General features: G+C 38.5%; 1 protein-coding gene and 1 long non-coding RNA gene across 7 annotated transcripts in view; one reads left to right on the plus strand and one right to left on the minus strand.

The window, feature by feature from the left end:
• The first annotated feature begins 4,923 nt into the window (after positions 1–4,923).
• LOC133845276 (teneurin-m) overlaps positions 4,924–22,421 on the plus strand; it is a 149,392-nt gene continuing 131,894 nt past the window's right edge. For 2 of the 5 annotated variants that reach the window (XM_062279684.1, XM_062279685.1), the window contains exon 1: positions 4,924–6,212. In XM_062279684.1, coding sequence (XP_062135668.1) covers positions 5,882–6,212 — 331 coding nt within the window. In that variant the 5' untranslated portion in view covers positions 4,924–5,881. The remainder of the gene's footprint in view (positions 6,213–22,421) is intronic. The other 3 variants (XM_062279687.1, XM_062279688.1, XM_062279686.1) reach the window with 2 other exon arrangements.
• Positions 14,681–18,528, minus strand: LOC133843961 (uncharacterized). Of its 2 annotated transcripts, none has more exons than XR_009894556.1 (3): positions 18,339–18,528; positions 17,096–17,758; positions 14,681–15,150 (listed from the first exon to the last, which is right to left on the minus strand). It is a non-coding gene; the product is annotated as an uncharacterized LOC133843961 (long non-coding RNA). The 2 variants fall into 2 exon arrangements; XR_009894555.1 differs by having other exon boundaries at positions 17,811–18,528.

The following is a 22,421-nucleotide window of genomic DNA, read 5'->3' on the forward strand; positions in this document are numbered from 1 at the left end:
TGGCTGCTCTTCTCTGCGATTCTCACAACTCCACTTAACGGACTGCGCTGTGCATTTCCCGCTGTGCGCTCTGTGTCCTGTTCAATTTTTATGCCCGCCCCGTGGAAAATGCAAAAATGTTTTGCGTGCACTTCGATCAATGAGAATATACATATGTATACTTTTATACCCGCTACCCGTAGGGTAGAAGGGTATTAAAACTTTGTGCCGGCAGGAAATGTAAGTAACAGGTAGAAGGGGGCATCTCCGACCCTATAAAGTATATATATTCTTGATCAGCGTCAACAGCCGAGACGATGTAGCCATGTCCGTCTGTCCGTCTGTCCGTCTGTGTGTCTGTCCGTCTGTCCGTATGAACACCTAGTTGTCAGAGACTCTCAGAGATAGAGATACAATTTTTTTGGACATCATTTGTTATGTTTGCACGCAGATCAAGTTTGTTTCAAATTTCAGCCACACCTACTTCCGCCCCTTAAATTAACAGAAATCTTATACCAGCGTAATTTTAAAGCTAGAGTCGCGAATTTTGGTATATACCTTTATTAACTGTAGTCTTTGTGATTTCTTGGTTGCGATCAGATAAAAATTGTCTAAGTTATTAAAGAAATACTTTTATATGGGCTGACAATCTGCTATATTTTGAATATGGAACTATAGCGATATACCAAATGTACCACACAGTATAGTTTTAGTATTCTGCAGTATATTATTTTGGAATATTTTAAAATTTATATCACAATATTTTGCTTTTCATATGGTATTATTATTACAATATTTTGTATATGTTTAGTAATTTTGTAGTATATTATTTTGGAATAATTTAAAATTAATACCACAATATCTTTCATTCCTTATGGCATATTTTTAGTATATTATGTTGGTATATTTTAAAATTATTACCACAATATTTTGGTTTACATGAGGTATATTTTTAGTATTCTTGTAGTATATTATCTTGGTATATTTTAAAATTAATACCACAATATTTTGTTTTTATTCAAAATGGGTAGCGCGTATTTCAAAGTCGAGTGTGTCCGACATATTTTTAATATTTTTGTAGTATTTTATTTTGGTATATTTTAAAATTAGTACCACAATATTTTGGTTTTATTCAAAATGGGTACCCGGGTATCTCACAGTCGATCACACTCGACCGTAGCCTTCTTACTTGTTGTATATACATATGTATATGCCATATGTGGAGAGTATATGGCACACTCAGTTGCAACAGCAAAATGGCCTGCAAAATGAGCCGCTTGACGCGGCCGATACTCCAGAGGCTCTGGCGGCTCTGGCAGCACCCTAAATGACCTGCATTCCAATGGATGCCATTGCCTCTCGAAGCATTTTCGCCCCCCTCCCGTTCGAATTGCTGTTGTTGTTTTTTACTGTGAAAATTGACGCAGGAAATGCCGCAACGTTGGCCCACTCGAGAGAGTTCGAGAGTTCAAAGCTGTTGATGATTTCGGGTCAAGAGTCAAGCAACAACAACAACAACAAGAACGACAACAATAAACAAACAAACAACAATATTGGTCACTTGTTGTTGCATCTCTTTAAAGTCATTGTCCATTTTTTTGCTTCTCTTCCCCTTTTCCTCTCCTCTATCTCTCTCTCTTTTAAGTGCTGATCAAATTTCGTGACTGAAGCTTTAAGTGCAAGCCAAAAGACAAGGGAGCACTGTTTGTCCTTTAACAGGATACTAAGTATAGGTATGTGAAAGAGAGATAGAGAGCGAAACAATGTGCAAACGAGATGGAGCGAGTAAGTAATTGCAAAATGAAGCTGAAATGCAACAAATGCGAAAAGTCTGTCGTCCACTCGACATCAGGATGAGGAAGAGGAAGCCTTTTTTAATAGAAATTTGAGCTGTCTTCCCCCACCCCGAATAAACGGGAAGTCAATTTAGAAGCAAGTTTTTATTTTGCAACTGCAACAGAGTCAACTGTAAATGAATAACAACTACAATGTTGAGAATGCATGGGAAAGCAACTGTTCCCTTGACATAAAACTGAAAACTATAAAAAAAATATTTGAAAACGTAAAGGGATATTTCTTAAATTTTTTATAGTACTATCCATATATTCATTAAACACTCAATATTATGGAATGTGAAACGAATATAATGAAATTTCTTAATGGACTTTATTATAAGCTGGCAAATAAGCTCGCTATTTAAATTACTTGCCCTTGTGCAATTGTTCTGAAAGTTTTAGAAAGATCGCTCAATAACACAATACTTATACAATAAACAAAGTATTTTACTACTGCATTGTAAAACTTATTGTGCTGACTGAGTCATAATTGAGAGTGAGTCTGGACAAGGTCGTTATATGGAAGAATGAAAAGAAATCGCTTGAATAGTTGAAAAATAGTATAAAAGAATTAGTTTTTGTTTCATATTTAAAAAAGAAAAGATCTAGCAATAAGATTTCCACAGATGCGTGAACAAAACAATAAATTGAACAACATTTTTGCTTAAATATGAAGTTTGTAGTATCAACAATATAAGCAAGCAAATCAATTACTCAGATATAGATGTGTTCATTGAAATAGCAGTGCTTTATTTTTTAATAGGAATGAATATAAAAAAAACGTTATATAGTTATCCGTCAGTCGCACTGATATTTTAATGATAACAGCTTTGAGAGTTTTATATATTTAGTACTATCTGATGAATTTATAACGTTCTATTTTTTTATTCCTTACTAGAAAAGTGCTTTTCAATCAATTGTTTTTTTTTTTTTAATTTTTCATGGTATTGATTACATTAATTTATTTTTATTTTATAGAAATTATTCTTCTACAAAATTAACATTATTTTATTAATATCCAATCCAAACTTGTATGCCAAATTATTTCAAAAATTCAGTAATGCATTATGATTGTTGACTCGTCTCGCTTTTTTGTCATGGAATGGAATTTTTGATATAAGAAATTACTATTATTATACGACAATTTGCTCACTCTGCGTGACCTCTTTCAATTCGAATGTCGAATGTCAAATGTCGCTGAATCTCTTTCTCCCTTTTCCCTCTCTCTCTCTCTCTCCCTTTCTCGCTCGTTGGCTCTTTCTTCAAGTTTTTTGTGGCATAATTTGCAATGTGTCAGTTGCAAGCGAATTGTTCCCGTTCCACTTCGTCTAGACTCGACTCGACTCTTCCAAATGCTCAACATTTTTGAACACAACAGGAAATTGACTTTTCATCGACAGCCAGAAGAAGAAGAAGAAGAGTAGAAAACGAAGAAGAAGAAGCAGTCGGTCCTATGCAAATAATTTCAGTTTCAGGCTCGTGTCGCGTCATGCGGCGTTGCCAGATTCCGTTGAAAGAAGTCGAAACGCTGCTTCTTCTTCTTCTACTATTACTGCTTCTTCTTTTTCTTCTTCTTTTGCTTTGCTTCAAAGCTGTCAAAAGCGCTTCAGCAACAACTTCCGCTACACGAGCTTGTGGATACGGATGTGGATTGTCCCTCCCCCGCTTCCCTTCCCCTCCGCCCACTCCCTTCTGAGCTATGCTAACGGTAACCTGCTCAAAAGTTAAGCCATTAGCGAAATGTCCTTTACTTTGCTTATAACGCAATTTTCTGCTTCTTTCTTCTTTTTGCTGGCCTGTCCATTGTCTGTTTGCTTCGTTAGCCCAGAGTTTTGGACACACTGTGCGCCAGGGTTGCCTACATTCATACATATACTGTATATTACTGTTGTTGCTGTTGTTGTTGTTGCTGTGGCGCTAAATGACAACCTCACTGTCAGCACTTTAAACTTTTCACCCCCTCGCCTCTCGCGCCCCCAATTTTTTGGGCGCTAAGCAAAGTTTTTCGGTTGTTCCACTCGCTGCATTGTGTCCAGAATCGAAAACTTTACTGCAACGTTAATGAAGTTGAAGAATTTTTTGTTTCTAATTCCGTTTTTTGGGTTCAAGCTGTTTTTTGTCCGAGATTTGCTTTGTTTTCAGCCCCCACCCCCCAAAAAAAAAGGTGAATGCTGCTCTCCAAACTGTAATTAAGTAATGAAATTTGCATTCATTGCAAAGTGCGAAAACTAATTTCATTTCTAATTCAGAGATGCTTGTCCTTGTTGTTGTTGGCTGTTGAAAATTATTCACAACTTATAATGAATTCCTTTTTATTACTTTTACCGATTTCATAAAAAAAACTAGCAAAAACCATTTGAAAATTCTCTGTTGCCTCCCAGTTTTTATTTCATCATCATTAACAGCAGGCAATTATGTTGTCTAACATTATGGCAAGTTAACAGTGTCAATGTAAATGACTGCAGGCGTTGCGACGCCCGCTCTGTTATTACAGCACTGTTAACAGTTAAGATTAACAGTCGCAGCATTAGCAGCAGATAAGCAGATAAAATTGAACGAAACTGCTGCGCGTAATACGGCTGCAAACGCATCAGCAGCAGCCGAAGCAACAATAGCAATGGTCAACCCCCACCCGCATACTTGTACTACAACTTTTACTCCTTCTGGGAAACATTTCCCCTGCGCTACGCTGCTTGCTGGCTGCATGAATTTGGCAACAAACTTTGAGAACGCACTTTTTAACCTTCAAAACTGCTTCGGCAGAGTTTCGTTAAGCACACACACTCCTCGCTCTTTAGCAATGGCTCTCTCTCTGCACAGGAATGGTGGTGTTGTCGGCGACAGCACTGCCAGCGTTGGTCGGCGTCGGCAGCGACGTCATGCGCAAAGACATGCTCAGCGCCAATCGACTCGTCAAACCAGTAGAACAACAACAATGCACGCAGCATCTGAGGCCCTCCCACGACACTTGCGCTCTGCTCGTGCTCTCTCAACGATACGCTCTCTCAGCAGCCAGTCGGCAGCGAAACTGAACGAAGGCTCGCGCTCTCGTTTGTGCTCTCTCGCTCTAGCTGCTCTGCGTGCATACAGAAAAATTTAGCTCGGAGCAAAGTTAGTTTGAAATCGTCGCTCGCTGAATTCACTTCGCATTTGAGCCGACCCGCACGTCACGCGGCCGTCGCGCAAACAAACAACAAACGACCGTCGAAGTCGAACTCGAAGTCGACGTTCAGTTCAAGTTGAAGTTGAAGCAAATTACACAAAATTTACCGCTTGTCTCGCACCTGTATTTGTGTGTGTACGTGTTTTAGTCGCTGTCTCTTGTCCTGACTTCTTGTCCGTGCTCATACATCGTCTTCATACTTCAATCGCCGTTTTTGCGTGTCCTCGCTTCGCATTTTGATTCGCGTGTGTTTTTGTTTCAATTCAATTCAATTTGTGTGTGTTTCGTGCAACAAGAAATTGGCCACACAAAAATTTGCAAAACCAAAATCAATTTTACAAATATTGTGAAATCGTTGTCCCTGATCCCCTCGCATCATACTTCATGTATTTTATTGGCCGCATAAAATAAGAAGGAAGCAGGCAACCAAAAAGAAAATAATAAAAGAAAAGTGCCCAAAGTGAAAAAGACAAAATCAGAAAAAAAGGAGATGTGCACAAAATACAAATAAAAATCGCAATCACAGTCGCAATTGAATGTGGAATATAATGTTGTAAATCAAGAATAAAAATAAAAGTGAAGTGCTGAACAACAACAATCGAAAGAGCAACAACAAGAGCTCCTTGGAGGAGTGAGTTGAGTTGATTTCTTCTCACTAACACGAAAAAAAAGAAAACAAACTTCTCTTCTCTTCGCTTCTCATCTACCATCTATCCTTCTATCTATCTATCTATCTCTCTCTCTCTGTCCGTGTGGAGTGTCGGCTTTCTGGGCCCCACAACAAAAAGCCGCCAAAATTAAGTTCTCAAAGCAGAATCAACATCACGCATACCGTCACACGGACAATCTCTACGACGGTGGCACCGACACCGACGACGACGAATGTCCATTGGAGTCGACCACAATGAATCCCTATGAGTATGAGTCGACGCTCGATTGCCGCGACACTGGCGGCGGCCCCCTCCCGCACTCACCCTGCCCCGGCACACTGCCCATGACAGGACGCCACCTGGCGACAAGCGGCGGAGGCGGCAACGGCGGAGGAGGATCACACAGCCAAACGCTGCAGCATCAAAACCAACAGAATTTGCAAGTCGCCGCCGCAGCTGCAGCCGCTGCTGCGGCTGCTCAACAGTCGTCGTCACACTACGATTACGAGTATCAGCATTTGCCGCATCGTCCACCGGATAACACAGCAGCCAACTTGACGGCGCAACGCACACACGGCAGACAAGGTGAGTTTCCTTTCCCACTTGGAGTTGTGAAGTTGTGAATTGTGAACTTGTGAAGCAAAGCGAAACAGTGTTGCCATCGATTTGTGTAAAATGCTGACATGTTTCAACATGATTACTTTGGTGTTGAGTCAAAGGAAGCGCAGAATGGGAAAATCACTGAAGCAATTCTGCTCTTATTGTTAAAAGTTAGAAAGCAACGGTTGGAAAATAAAAATAAAACTTTAAAATATATGTTTTAGGTTCCTCTAAAAAGTTATTGAAAAAAAAACCAATGTATTTTATCATCACTGTAAACTTAAAGAGACCTGCAGAACCTATTAGGAAAGGGTAATAATAATAATAATGAATACACTGTGGTATCTTATTATTATATTTTATTGTAATTGAAAAGTTAAAGCTTTGTTTTATTGACATGGAAAAATAAGTTCATTTAAATTTGAATAAAATAAAAATTAAAATAAATGGGGTCAATAACTATGTTATATGCATATCTTTACATGGAAGATATTATTATGAAATTATTGCATAGGGAAAATACTTTGTAATCTATTATTATTATTGTTATGGAAATGTTGTTTTTTTGTTTTTCTTGCTTGTGAAACTTTTAAGAAAAGTGAAGTTCAATAATTTCAATAATAATGTCAAATTGTTAAAAACATTTCATATTTGGAATATATTTCTTATATTCTCATGTACTATGTTTGAGCTGTTTGTTATGAAAAATGTACGAAGAAAATGTAAATGTGAATGCATAATAATAATAGCAGGTAAAAAAGAAAAAAATATATAATATCGATTTAAGCATAACGAAGACATAAACTTTGTGATGCTTTACTGAGTTAAAAGTGCATTTCTAAAGCGGATTAAACCGGTTCTTCGGTTCTTCTAAAGAATATGTAGCTAATTTCATAAGTACAATGTGGATTTTCTTTTAGCTTTACTGCATTTTCCATTTGGAAAAGTAAACAAATTGTGAATATTGAAAGCACTAAAAGCTTTAAATTGACTGTAATTTAACATATTCTAATTCATTGCGTTTTATTTCAACGAAAGTGACTTTCAATTCAATTTAAGTGAAGACTTAGGAAATTATTATGAGTGTGTTGTTTAATAGAAAAGTCAAAGTGAAATAAGTGGAAAGAGAAGGCAATAATGTAATTGATCAATTGAGTTATAATGAAAAGTGAATGATAAACAATTCAAATTGTTTAGTAAATAATTTGAAAGAATTTTTAACGAGTTAGAAATGATGGCAATATACATTCAAAAGAAAAGTCAAACGAAATTTAATAATCTCTTAAAGCATTTTTTAAAAGAAAAAATGTCTTAGGAGGATTAAAATATTTTTAACGACGAAATTTAAATTTAACACAAGATTGTTTAAGCATTAAACTGTGCAGTGAACTGCAAAAAGTGCATAAATAGAAGCTGTATAGTAGATATTTGTTTGTTTCACGGATAGAATAATTTGAGGTATTCCGAATAAATGCGACTGTTCAGTGAATAATTAATAAGTGCGTAAACCGCATGTTTTAGCATCTCATTGCGAGGAAAATTCAATAATAATAGCTGCTAAGCTATCGGCTATCAGCTGTATGCTTTAAGCCCACTTAAGCACTATGCATACATTTTCTACGTTGTTTCGAAAGAGGAAACTTTTCGCAGAGAGAGAGAGAGAGACAGAGAGCAAGAGCGAGCCACTGAGCTGGCAAATGAAAATTCCGCAACTCATTTTCATCAACATTTTCATAAAGCGACCAGAACATAGAACACGCTGTGTTCCGTGAAAAAAACTTGCGACAACTTTGAACAAATTAGCGGCGCTTATCGCCCAGAGAGAGAGAGAGAGAGAGCGAGAGCTGCAAACATTTTGCATAAATTAAACAAATTAAGGAAAAGCCACGTTGAAGCGAGGTCGGGAAAGTGAATTCAACAGTCGACAATTGAAATTCGACGGGTAGAATGACATTGAGATTGAGTTTGGAATTGGGATTGGGATTGGGTTTGGTCGCACAATGCTTTCTGACTTTGGTCGCTTGCTTGCTTGCTGGCTGGCTTTTCCAACATGATTTTTCCGGGTGAGCGAGCGGGTTTTTCATTATTTGTCTTATTAATAAAATATAAAAGCGTCTGCGGCAACAATAGAAATAGAGCCTGCGAATTATGAGACTGCCCAACGGGTTCTCTTTTCTCTTCTCTCCCCCCTTTTCTGTGCCCTATCCCTTTTCTCCTTCAATCTCACAGTCGCATATTAAAGAATTCCGAATGCGATGCCTGCGGCTGCGGTGGCAGATACTCTTCTGCTTCTTCTTCTTCATCGCTGCTCTCAAACAAGAGGAAAACCTCGCAAAAAAAAACCTCGAAAAACTCTCGAGCCGAGTTTCGAGTGGAGTTTGGTTACAATTGCCAGTAAGTGTGTGTGTGTGAGAGAGAGGGAGAGAGTTGTCGTCTCAGTCTCATGTTCTTTGTGCGTTGTCCTTTGGGTTTGTTTGCTTGCTGCCTGCATTTCAAAGTAGTTATCCCTATTTCCCTCTCTTTCTCTCTGACTCTCTGTCTCTTCCACTTTTCATTGCGTTTTTTCCTCAGTTTGTCGCTGCGGCAAATTAAATTTAAGCCGCCGCCTGTCACATAAATCCCGTCTAGCATCTCTAGCAAAACTCTACCTAAACCGAAACTCAGCTCACCAAATCCTTTTACCATGTTGCCAAACATTCTACAATAAGCGAATGTCCCCGAAAGAGAAGAGAATCATCCGTAGTACAACTTACTTGCTACGCATCTCTTTCTCTTTCTCGTATTCGTATTCGCTTCAATTTTATTATTTCCGACTTCTGGCATTCGAACTTTTGGCCACACAATTACATACATACATGAATCTATGTGTGTGTTTGTGTGTGTTTGTGTGTTTGGCATTTACATAACTTTTTCTCTGGCATTTCCTTCTCCTCCTTCCGCTCGTGTTTTGTTGGTGTTATAAAAACAATTGCTGTACAATTGAAGCCTCTAACGAAAAACGAAAAGAATGAATGAATGGAGAGAAACAGCCAAGAAGAAGAAGATGATGAAGAAGAAGGAGAAAAGCTTTCTATTCTGCATTCACATATAAAAGTCGAAATACCTGCTTCTCCCCCAAAAGAAAAAAGAGAAAAAAAGCTGAGTGGAAAAGCCCGCAAAACCAAATTGTAAATTTACAACAAAAACACAGAAATAAATTTCGTAACTGCAAACAATAAATTACAAAACAGCTACTGCTACAACAACAACAACAACAACAACAATGACGACTTTCGGCACTTCACTTTTGGCGAAAGAAATAAAATTCAATAAAATGGGCGCAGGGGGTTTGAACTCTCTGCTTGGATTCAGGGAATTGACGGGTTCGAGGGGGAGTTGAGCTGAGGGGGCGCGGCTCGTAAATTTTGCACCACTTCAGTGGGCAGCTGGCAAAAGGCAACACACACAGTTGTCCCTACAAAACTTCCCCCTCCCTCCCACTTCTCCACTTCTCCCCTCTTAGCTTGCCACTTTTTGTTGGCTGTCTCCTCGCGTCGCGTCGCGCGGCTTGTCATAAAAATTCGGAGCGAAAATTTTGCGCCTTCTTTTGGCTTCTTTCGCTTGAACATTTTTATGTTTGGCATAAAAATCCGCTGAGAATGGAAAATGAGGAAAATTCTCTCTGCTAGCTGGCAGCTGTTGATGTGTGAAAATTTTGCAAAACAACAACAAAAATGATGGGGAAGAAACCGAAACAGAAACAGCAACAGAAATGAGAAAAATAGCAATATTCATACTTATTAGAAATTTTTCGGGTGTATTTTTTATTTATGGCTTCTGATTTGCATCACTTGCGTTGTTTTTTTTTCTTGTGTTTAGCGAAGCTCCAATTAGCGAAATTAACTTGGCCACTTTTTTTTTTTGGCTGCTTTTGGCCAGATGGCCCCCAATGTCAATCAGAAAGCGGCAAAAAAAAATAAGAGAGGAAACCGCACGCAAGATATTTGGAAACTGAAAGCCAACAAGGTCGTTTCAACCTCGAATCGAAATTGTTAATCGCTTTTATATAGATTTCTGTTGTGTATTTGTGTGTTGAATTTTTCTCACACACTGATTTTTCCAGCAGCGCGCAAAAATATTATTTGTTTATACCGCGCCTGATTGCTTTATGGCTATCCCCTTCCCCCCATTCCCCTCATCCGTGGCAGCTAATGAGGCCGCTCCCACCACATGCCACATCTTGTAGTTGTTGTTGCCGCATGTGGTAGCAACTCCTGAGCAGCCACTTGGCCACACTCAGCTTGCGTTGTTTATTTTTCATACTTTGCAAAATCGAATTCTATTTTCGGCTTTTCATTCGATTTTTATGCGTTTAACGCTTGGTGAGCGTCTTCCAGAAATAGTTTTTTAGAAACATTTGACAGGCAGAATGCTGTTAAACTTATAATAATATAAATTGAATTTAACTTAAATTACAAGTATAAATAAATTTAGTAAATGTCAATAAAACTTATTAAATAAAAAGTAGGAAAAAGTTTAACTTCTTTTGCATTCACAGAGCTGTTTAAAGTGATTTAAATTGAATTAAATTTAACAACTTAAATTTCATAAACTTATGCTGATTTTACAGAGTATCTGCTAGTTGTTACTCCCAATTTTTCTTGATTCCTATAAACACAGCACAATTTTGTGTTTTGATGTTTAGATTGGTGTGGTAATTATTGTTGGCGGGTGCGGTTGTTTTTCTGCTTTTCGATCTCAAATGCGATTCAATTCGATTTGTTTAGTGGCTCTGCTTCGTCTTACGTCGCTTCACCTTCTACTTGAATTGCATGTTTCAATAATTTCAATAATTTTGAGCTTGATGTAGTGTTATGGCTGCCGATAAAGACTTGATTACCAATAATATTTTATATACATTGGGAGCTGTTTAATATGAATACAATTTAATATACACAAAGTAGTCAATCAATGTCTTTTTGTACATTTTTATACCCTGTATCATGGGTTAAAAGGGTATTATAACTTTCTGCCTCAAGTAAATTTATGTAATAGGCAGAATAATGCATCTTCAAACACATAAAGTATATTTATGTGGTATATTTTTTTTAATCTTATGGTTTATTTTGTAATATACCGTAAAAATATGAAAACATACTGAATGCTATCTTTGGTATGTAGTACTATAATATACCAAATTCATAATTTTTAGCATACCAAATTAATATACCACAACAATTCTAAAAATACTAAATTTGGTATAATAAAATACATACATATATATTATATACCAAATGTAGTACTATGGTAAATATTTGGTAAATTTTCAGTATTTTTGTGGTATAATAAATTGGTATAATATAATACATATATACCAAATGTAGTACTATGAAACAAATATAGTATTTGGTATATATTCAGTATTTTTGTGGTCTATTTATTTGGTATATTTTAAAATGAATACTGCACTAATTCAAAATGGATACCGGGTATCTTCCAGTCAATCACACTCAACCATCGCTTTCTTACTTGTTAATATCATTTTTGTCACAATTTATTTAAAACTCATTTGAAAACAACATTATTTAATATTGAATAAAGACAATATGCACAGCAAGCAATAATACATTATTGCGGTATAAATTATGCAATATAAATTACAATTGTATCTACATAATTCAACAGCATGTATCTGGTAGATTGCACTCGCAATCTATGTCATAAGCATAACAATTATTTCACTGCCACAATCGTATTACAAACCTGCTTATCGACTCTTCCAAGTGATCTCACTGGTCAAAAGCAGCTTACTCCTCCCACTCCTCCTCCGCCTCCGCTTCCTCTCGTTGCTGTTGCTGCTGATGATGCCTGAGGACCTAATCCTCACTTGCCGCTAAGCTGCTCAGCGACTAATCCTTAGAATCAACTTCACTGGCGCTAGAAGAGAGACCTTTAATGACGCCCATAAGCGCAGCTGTCATATTAGAACTTGTTATAGGGGGGCAGTAAAATATTTAACAATTGTCAGTTTTACATTCATAACTCCTCCTCCACTCTGCCTCCCCCACAGCATTTTGGAGGCGGGCAATCAATGGCAGCAACATTTGTAAAATGTCTGCAGCGATTTTCGCATCTTTTTTTTTATTATTTGTGTGGATGTTGGATTTTCCTTCTTTTCGTTTTTTTGTCGTCGTCGTCGAGAGCTGCGGAAACTGTCAATGACAGCAGCTCTCTGACTAGGCGCCGTCGAGTGAAATTCCAACTTATTACTTCCTGACAGCTGTCAAAAAATATGCAAACAACAACAAGAAATATGCAAAACTATGCGTCGAAATTGTGCGCAGCATTATGTAAATCAAAGCGATTTGTAGCAGGCCAAAAAGGAGTTGAGCACCAACAACAACCAAAAAAAAAGGTAAAAGCAAAAAATTGACAGCGCCATAGAAAGGATATTCGAAATGTCAGCAGCACACACACACACACACACGCACACACAAAGGGATTGCGAGGAATGCTGGGAAAATTACACGTAAACAGCATGAGGTCCTTTTTTCTTTTTATTTCCTTTTTTTTGCAACACACACACAGGACACCGAGAGGCAGACAAAAGCCCCTTAAGCCCACACACTCAACCTGACACACGGGCGCGTTTGGGTTACAAGAGTCCTGCGATAATGATGCGCAGTCCAACCGCAAATGAGCAGCACTCTATAGAGGAGACGAGATAGAGAGAGAGTCGAGGGAAAGAAGAGGGACCGAGGAGGGAGCATAGAGCGATAAATTAGCGCCGAAAATTTGTTAGAAAATAAACCTGACCTGAAGCGCGTTGAACTCGAACTCGAACTCGAGCTGGAACTCGAACTGGAAACTGACCTGTTTGCGACCTGCTGCAGCTCGAAGGTGTTTGCGACGTGCTCTGCACTCGAAGAAGTCTCCGTTTATTGTTGCAGTTGCCAGCTGATGGGTCGCTTTGTCATTTGGGATTAGCCCAGCACAATTCTTTTGTAGCCGATTCGTTTTGTGCGCTACGCCTCATTGAAGAGGTAGAGAACGACCGAGCGACCAACAAAAAAAAAAAAAGGATGCTCGTTTGTATTATAATTTGATTTTTGGTTATCGGGGCAAAAGCCGCTTAGCTCTCGAGCACAGCCTCTAATTTTATTAGTTCAAAAAAATAAGAAGAAAGAAATTCTCTGGGTTCGAAATTAATGCTGACTTAGTGACTGCTATTTTTATACCCGATATTTGTATGGTGGAAGAGTATCTCAAACCGCACTTGGTTTATTTAATATACTAAAGATACACTTCGGTATATTTCTATAGTTATGGTATATCAATTTGGTATATTTAAATAATAGTAAACTCTTTATTGCGTTTATGCAGAATATAACAAATATGCATTCTGGTATATATCAGTATTTTTATACCCGATACTCGTAGGGTAGAAGAGTATTAGAACTTTGTGCATCTTTGTATTACACATAACGAAGTATCTCAGACCGTACTTGGTATATCAATATACCACATAAACATTTTGGTATATCTTAGTATATTTTCTATTCACTTTCTTGCTTATATTCATAATATGATAAATATATATATATTTCGGTATATTTAAGTATTTTTACCCGCTAACCATAGGGTAGAAGGAAGCAATATACCACATATACATTTTGGTATATTTTAGTATATTTGATATACTAATTTGGAATATTAAAATGATAGTATACCACTTTCTTGCTTACATTCAGAATATGATAAATATGCATTTCGGTATATTTTAGTATTTTTACCCGCTAACCATAGGGTAGAAGGAAAGTATAACTTTGTGCATGTAGTTGAAGACATTTCGACACCATAAAGTATATATTTCGGTATATTTCAGTATTTTTGTGGTATATTATTTAATATATTAAAATATTAATACCACTCTGTTTTATTTACACTGAGAATATACAAAACATATTCGGTATATTTAAGTTTTATGGTATATTAATTCGGTATATTTTAGGAATCCTACCGAAATGCTTTGCTTGTATGAAAAATATGTGGCGGGTATCTCGCAGCCTAGCACACTCGATTGTAGCTTTCTTGTTTCTATTTTTTTTTGGAATAGAAAATTGAATTGCCGCTGCCACCTTGGGACAACATTCTGTGTTCGCTTCATTTGATATCAGAGCAACGAGAAACGGATGTGGTTATGCCTAAAATTTAAGCTATGCTGATATAGAGAGGGCGAGAAACAAGTTGTGACAGCTTCTGCTTGGCACAATCTTCAGATTAGTCAGCACACAAGCTGTGTGGACAAAGTAAGAGTATTTTTATGACTTGCACACACATTGTCTGGCTCGGGGATTGAGTGGATGAATGCCTGACTGATGATTGTTTACAGTAATTGCAGGCAACAATTGCTTAGTTGCCGCCCCCCTCATGAATACCCCCTCCAAAAAGAAAGAAACAAAAAACAATTCTCAATCCTCAAGGAGCTGGCACGCAAAACTCATAAAAAAATATGCGAATGCGTTGTTGCCTTTTTTATTGTCGAACATTAAATTTATTATTTTTTATAGAATGTTTCACAACTGAATGCAAATTTGTTTCAATGCTGTTTGCTTGCCGCAGCTGAGTTATTTTCTTCTTCTTGGCTTTTTACGAGCGCTCAGCATTTCTCATTTTAATTGCATTATGCGACTCAGACTCCAACTTCAACTCAGACTCCAACTACAGCTTCAAACTATAACTGAAGTTGGTAAATGCTGCTAGACAGGCTATAAAACAAAAAGGAGTGCGGGATTTTCCAGAAGTTGTAAAAACTAAATGTAATGACAGATTTCAGTGCTGACTTCTTTATGGCATTTATGCTGAATTCGTTCATTCATTCATTCAACTGCAACTTGTGACGATCTTGCGGTGGGGTCTTTGCTGCATCGATTGATATCTGAAACTAGAAAAAAGCGTCTTAGCCACGCCCAACATTTATCGCTAATAAAATATCAGAGAGAGAAAGAGAGCTCGCCTTAAATACGCAATGTATGCCACATTGAATGGGGCATGCTTCAGTAAAGATTTCATTTATCAGCACTGGCAACGGAAGCGCTCAATGACACACAGCGAGCACAAACTTTTGACCGATATAACGCATATAGTATATTTGTATATATATATAGTATGAGCTGTGGCCAGCCGGCGCTGTAATAAACCCAAGTAAATAATAAAAACAGTAAAGGAGAAGGAAAAACACTTTTAATGCGCCGAAATCTGGGCACCTTAAAGCGGCTTAGAGAACCAAATTAGGCAACAGATAAGAGAAGAGAAGAGAGAGAGAGAGAGAGAGAGGGACGGACGGACAGATGACAGCTGTTGGTCCACTAAAAAGGCAAACAAAATGCGGTCACTAATAAAATGTTGGCGCACAGGATAAACGCAGGACCAACTGTGTCTGGACATTTCATCATTAGAGCTGAGGCGATAAAAATAGCAAAAACAGAATAGCAACAACAACAACGATACGATATGACGACAACAAACAACATTCCATGGGCTTATCAGAAAGGAAATCCAAACGCAGTCACGTTGACAACTCCAAGAGAATGAGAGAGAACGACAGCGAGAGAGAGACTGAGAGAGGGAGACGCACAAGAAATCAGTGAAAATCATTTTCATTTTTATGAGAAAACGCAGAGAAAAGATGCGAGACAGACAAAGCCAGCGAAAACACGAAGGAGATGAGACGACGACGAAGCAAAACAATAAAATAAAATTTAAGATACATTTGAGACCAAAACAAATAGGCAGCGAAATAGGCGCACACAACAACGAAGAAGAAGCAGCAGCAGAGAAGAGGCAGGAAAATGGAAAATGTTGTTGCCTTGTTTGTAGCGCTCTAACATTAAAAACTGTGTTCGTCTAGTGGAAACATTGTCGCAGCTGTACTGCATAGATAGAGACAGAGAGAGAGAGGGAAGAGGAGGACAGACAAACATCAAATATGAGAATGCGACTCGCAGGATATGTGTGTGTATGTGTGTGTATTTTCAGCTAGTTGTATTGCCTCTTTTATGGCCGACGACACTTGCAGAGTAGTTTTCATGCTGAGAGATACATGCGAAAAACAATAGGGGAAAGAAAAACTGCCTTGAGAATGGGCACTTGAGAGCGAGAGAGGCAGCTGAAAGTACGCAAAAGGAAGTGATCAAGTGATAAGACTAAGAGCGGATTGCAATGGAGTACAGACAACAGACAACAGACTACAGACAACAGACATTGTTATGGCTATTCTATCTAATAGCTATTGCTCTCACAGTGATTACCGAATCGTTGTGCGTATCTTAAAGATACATGTGTATCTCTTTTATGCACAAAGTGCGAGCGCGCTAATGGAACTTTTACGATAGTTACGCATTATGACAGGCGACAATTTTTATATGCAACAGCAAAAGTATCTTATAGATACGCACACCACATTTTTAGCACATTTTCAGCATATCAACTTACAATGGACGACGACGACGCAGGACAACGCATCAGGTTACAGCCAAAGAAAGAAAGATTGAGACGACGCTTCGTCCTTTTTTTCTCGCTTTTCGTTTTTCGTTTTCGTCTGGTCTCGCATTTTATGCATATCGTATAACGTTGCCCACCCTCGACGCTGTGTTTCGCTGTGCCTAATGAAAGGCCGTTAGTGTCCTGCGTCCGGCTGAAAAATGCGGGAGCAAAAACGTTCGAGAGTCGTAAAATAATAATAGTGCCTCAACAAACAAAAAAAATACAACGATGTAGAAAACAGGTCTCAAATTGAGCCACACCGGTTTTTCTCTCTTCTCTCTCTTTCACACATAGTCTCTCCCTCTCTCTCTCTCTCTCTCTCTCTCTGCAAGTGTAAATGTTACCTAATGTTTTTATTTGATTAGCGTTTGCTACGTGCCGCATTTGATGCTGCTCTTGTTTGCGCTTCAAGAAAGAAAATACAAGAAAATCTTGTGCATTTTCCTAGGAATTTCTTTCGCTCTCATCCTCGCTCTCGCTCGCTCTCATTCTCTTAGCTTTGCTCATTTGTTCTGCTCATCGGTGTAGATTTCCCCTTGAATGCGCGCTCGCCCTCCCCAAATGATTAATTGTCTGCGCGTAAATTTTTTAATTTCGTGGAAATGATGTTGAGCGCTGGAATTTAATTTCTTGAGCCCAGCTCCCAGTATCCAGTAGACTGGACATTTGGGCAATTTGTTTGTGATTTGCTTTCCTTTTTTTTTCACGTTTCGCTTTCCTTCGTTTTTTTTTTTTTTGCTTTTTTCCTCCCAGCTTATTTTTAAGCACTTTGAAGTAGCTCTTAGCATTTTTTTTTTTACTTGGTCTGTGCTTGATCCATGTTTTTTAATCACTTTCTGTATGCTTTTTGGCTCTTTGCAGGTATGTAAATGTTGACTTGACTTCACTTGAGACTTTGTGCTTTATTTTAACATCGATGGTGAGTTCTTTCTTACCATTTTTTTTTGCTGTGTTGTAATTGCGAAAGTGTGAGAATTATGCTAGTTGAGTGCCCCAAGAGAGAAAGACTGAAAAGAAAGGGAAAGTAAAAGTCTCTCTGACACACACACTCGCACGTACGTGTGCCACGCCCACACAATGCATATAGCACTGAGTGCTCGCTTTAATTGTGTCAGCCTTCAACGAGCCGAAAGAATGAAGAAAAAGCCCAACTGGAAAGTGAAATGTTTGCACTTATTGCTGCTCTTCTACCTAGCAAAATGTGTGTGTGTAAGTGTGTGAGGGTGTGTGTGAGTGTGTGTGGCATTATGCCAAGTCCTTTTCATCCATTCTCTTGCGTTTCTTTTCTTCCTTATTTTTTTTTTGTGCTATCTTTCTGTTGTGCTTTATTGCACTGCAATTTATTTGATGTGCTGCCTCACAAATTACGCATACGCCACGTTGTCGGCTTGGATTGTGTGCTGACTCTCTCAAGCACACACACACACACACACACACACGGACACAATGCCGAGAACAACTTTACAGGTAACGGGCAACAATAACAATGAACATTTCAAGTGTTCGACGCCTCGGAAAAAGTTTCTTGCTCCATAATACGAGTAAGAGAATAAAACTTCGAGGTTACTCGCAGAAAAAATAATTTACTTAAACTCTTGCTCCGTCAATTCGACCACCAATTCCCCAAGCTGCTTCAATATTTTTCTGCTTTTTTTTTTTTGATTACTTTAGAAACTATTTTCACTTGAAAATTGTGTACAATACGGTCACAGCAAAAGTTTGGCTTGGAAAAAAATAGAAAAACTAAAATAGAGAGAGAAAATAGAAAAAATAGAAAATTGTGTGCTGACAGTTGTCATTTGATTGTTTTCATTTCATTTCGATTTCTTTTTTTTCGGGCATCATTAAGTAGAAATATAATAACTGAGCAGAGAGAAGCAAATAGAGAACTGGACCGGACTAGAGACTGACATTTTGCTGTCAGTTATTTTTGCTGCTTGACAGTAATCATGTTCAATCATGTTTTGTTTGGCATCCACAATGGATCCTTGGCATTGACATGAACGTGAACGCCACTCGGAACTTGTTTATATACTCTATATATATGCCATATGTATGGTTAATGGCACAAAGACTTCATTAGGAGGGCGAATGGGATGAAGATTCTGACAGGGCAAAAAAAAAGTTCTGATCTGCTTGATGGACATTTTTCAACGGTTAGAGAGCTCGACTCGGCAATGAATTCAAAAAGCAAAGTATACTAACAGTCGCCGCTTTTAATAAATTCAACAAAACAGAGCACAACAACAACAAAAAAAACGAAACGTAATAAAATATTAATGAAATTCCAAACACCTCTCGTGTGTAGTCAACGCACCCAGAAGATGCTGCTGCTGAGCTAGGAGCAGAAAGCACGCAATAAGCGAGGTAGGGAAGGGGAAGGGGAGTGGGAGGTAGCAGTTTCTACTGGCGCCTGGAGAGTAATTTTTTTGTTGTTGTTGCTGCTGCGTTGCTTTTGCTAACAAAGCACGCACCGGACGAGGCTTGGGAGACAGACAGACACACACACACAGAGTCGGACGCCACTTCCGGCAAACGTGGCTGGCACACAGATAGAAACCGAGTCAGAGAGAGTGGGAGAGAGGGGGAGAGAGGAGTGCAGACAGATGGAGCGACAGTCAGTGGCAGGTAATGTCAAGTTGGCCATATTTTTCACACCTTGAAGCCGAGGTTGGCCAGTCAAAAATAACTGATAGTTGCTGCTTGAAGAATGTTGCTAACGATGCAGTGTGTGTGAGTGTGTGTGTGTGTGTGAGGCAAGTTAATAGAATTTTGCATTTGGCTAGCAAACAATGCAACAATTTGTGGTTAAGCACAAAAAGAACACGAATTGCAATTGAAGATGAAGAGGAAGCAGGAACTCAACCCCTAGAAGCAACCTCCCTACGCTATGTAAGTGGAAAAAGGGAGAAGGGAGAGTAAAAGCTGTGTGTATGCCAAATTCAATTTGGTCAAAACTACAAAACAAAAGAGGGATGGCAGCATGGGAGAGGGGGGTACACCACAAAAGTAGACGAAATTGATTTTAAAAAGCAAGTTGAAGAGAGCGAGCGAGCACTTGGTTATAGGTTGAGGTAGAGCATCCAAAGGAGGAGGATGCCCGAGCAGCAGCAGCTGGGGACTAACCCAGTTAAGGGTGAAGAGATTGAGGGGCGGTTTGGGGGTTTTTCTGCTGCGGCGGCACGAAAAACAAATTAAAGTAAATTCCCCAATTTCATTTTGCGGCAGCAAAAGCACAGTAAAAACTAAAAAATAAAAGCGAGAAGCAGCTGTAGGAAAAGGAAAAGAAGAAAAACGCAGCGAGCTAAACAATTGCATTTGTTATGTGATTCACTCCGAAGAGAGGGGGTGAAAAGAGGGATGGGAGTGGAGAGCATGGAAATTGGAATTTGTGTTGAGCAAAATTTAAGCAAAACTGTCAACCCAACACAGACTTTTGTATAACGTCCTTGGGCGCAAAGTTGATCACGATATGAAAAACTTTTAATGATGCACATAAATCAGTGAAGAGAGTAAACAAAAACAAATCGAGTCGAAGCCTAATGGAGAATAATATAGAAAACACGCCTTCGTTTTCATTATGAAAATGACAAGAGTTCCATTCGGTTCTGTGCTGCCAGCATTTGCCTAATGGGCCAAGGACAATAGGACAAAGAGTAGGACACAGGACACAATCAAATACACAATACAATAGTCATGCATTTTCATAAGGCAAGCCCTTAAATTTGTCCAAGCAGAAGAACTTTGTATAAACTACAACTAACTTTCGACTTTTACTTTGCCGCTTGGCGCTTTAATAAAGTGTGAAAATGTGCAAAAGGACTCGAAGCGAAAGAAAGAATAGAGTAGAAGACGAAGACGAGGCCAACTTTCTGCTCCGGTCTTTCAGGCTCTGGCTAAGTTTTGCCGTTGTTGAAAATCGATACGTGAGATTGCCCCCAAAGCCAGATTGCCGGACGCTTGATAGGTGCCAAGGTGTAGCCAAGAGGAATGAAGTGTGAGGTGGATGGTGTGGTGTATTTCATAAATTTTTCAACGCTTGAAAATGTTATTTATATTTCATGGCATGGCGAAAAGAAAACTTTGGCGCAGCACGAACGACTACAAATCGTGCGTAGTGTAGAGGAAGCCAAGACAAATCGTAGGTGGACGCACGGACGGACATAAAAAAGTGAGCACAAGTTTTACACTGCGACGACGATGCCACTTTACGGCTTCGTTTATTACGTGTGAAAAGGCGAAAAGAGGAGCAGAAGCAGAAGCAGCAGCAGCAGCAGATGCAGTCCTGCGACATTTGCTCGACGTGCCTTCATCAAGTTTGAGAGCAGGACACGTGCCAATGACCAAGTTGCGCCTAAATGCGATCGTTCCAAGGCTCTTTCGAAAGCGTATCGACAAGTTTTTATACCCAGTACCCATAGGGTAGAAGGGTATTATAACTTTTTGCAGAAGGAGATATCTTCGACTCTATGAAGTATATATATTCTATACAGAGTTTTTATGACTCCTGAAAATTTGGAAGCGGCTAGATAAAAGTTATTTAAGAAATTCTTCTGTAATTGCTTTGGCCGACAATCTAGTATATTTTGTACTATACGGTATATTTTGAATATGGTGGTATATAAATACACCAAAAACTTGGGATTTGACATATTTCAGTTTATTTCTGTGTATTTGGTACATTTAGAATGTATTACTATATAAAAACAAAACAAACCTATGGTGCAGTCGGTATATTTTCATTGTAGTAGTATATGACATTATAGTCTTTGGTACATTTCAGTTTACTTGCCCATATTTAATATAATTTTATTATAGTTATATATCAATATACCAAAAACAACCCTTGGGGTATATTAATTTGGCACATTTAAGAATAATACCACACCATTTTTATTCAAAATGGGAAGCGGGTATCTCAAAGTCGAGTACTCTCGACTGTAGCTTTCATACTTGTTTTTTTTTTATGAGTTTTCCGCTTCACATGTCCTTCAACTCGTGCTTTGACATGACGCTGTCAATTTAGCTTTCACAACATTACTAATTATAGGATGTACATTAGAAAATAAATAATAAACCAAGTAATCGAAAATAAAAAAAAGGGGAAAAAAATGGGGGCGAAAAAAGTGGAAAAATCGCTTTTGCCACGCGACACGTGGCCACGCCATGACAATGGTTGACAGTTTGCCACCTGCCACATACTTATTGGCCTCAGTGTGGCGGCGTTGACCTAAGTCAACAATTAACTTTGACATGCAATTTTAACAGTGTGCAATGCTAATAAATTTATTGTTGTACAAATTTGTTAAACAACTTCAACTTAATTATACAATTTACGCGAACAAATGAAACGAAACTCGCCTCCCCTCTCAACATTCATTCTGTGTATCTCTCTCTCTCTCCTGCTCTATCTCAAAAGTTTCTACTTGTGTGGCGGAGTCTATAATTAACGTCTGGCAGCTCGCTGCTGTGAGTGTTAATTGGTTAGAGCAGAGAGAACGAGAGAGAGGGGGAAGTGGGAAACTATAGTTGCAAAAGTCTGCAGTGGTCAGCGGACAACAGTCGCTTTCTGGTCAGCTCTGTGGACGCAAGCGAATAATTGATGTGCGCTCTCTCTCTCTCTCTCTCGCTTGCTCTCTCACAGTTTGTTTATTGATTTATGCAAATATT

The sequence above is a fragment of the Drosophila sulfurigaster genome, chromosome 3, assembly GCF_023558435.1.
Source record: "Drosophila sulfurigaster albostrigata strain 15112-1811.04 chromosome 3, ASM2355843v2, whole genome shotgun sequence".
NCBI classification, from domain to species: Eukaryota; Metazoa; Arthropoda; class Insecta; order Diptera; family Drosophilidae; genus Drosophila; species Drosophila sulfurigaster.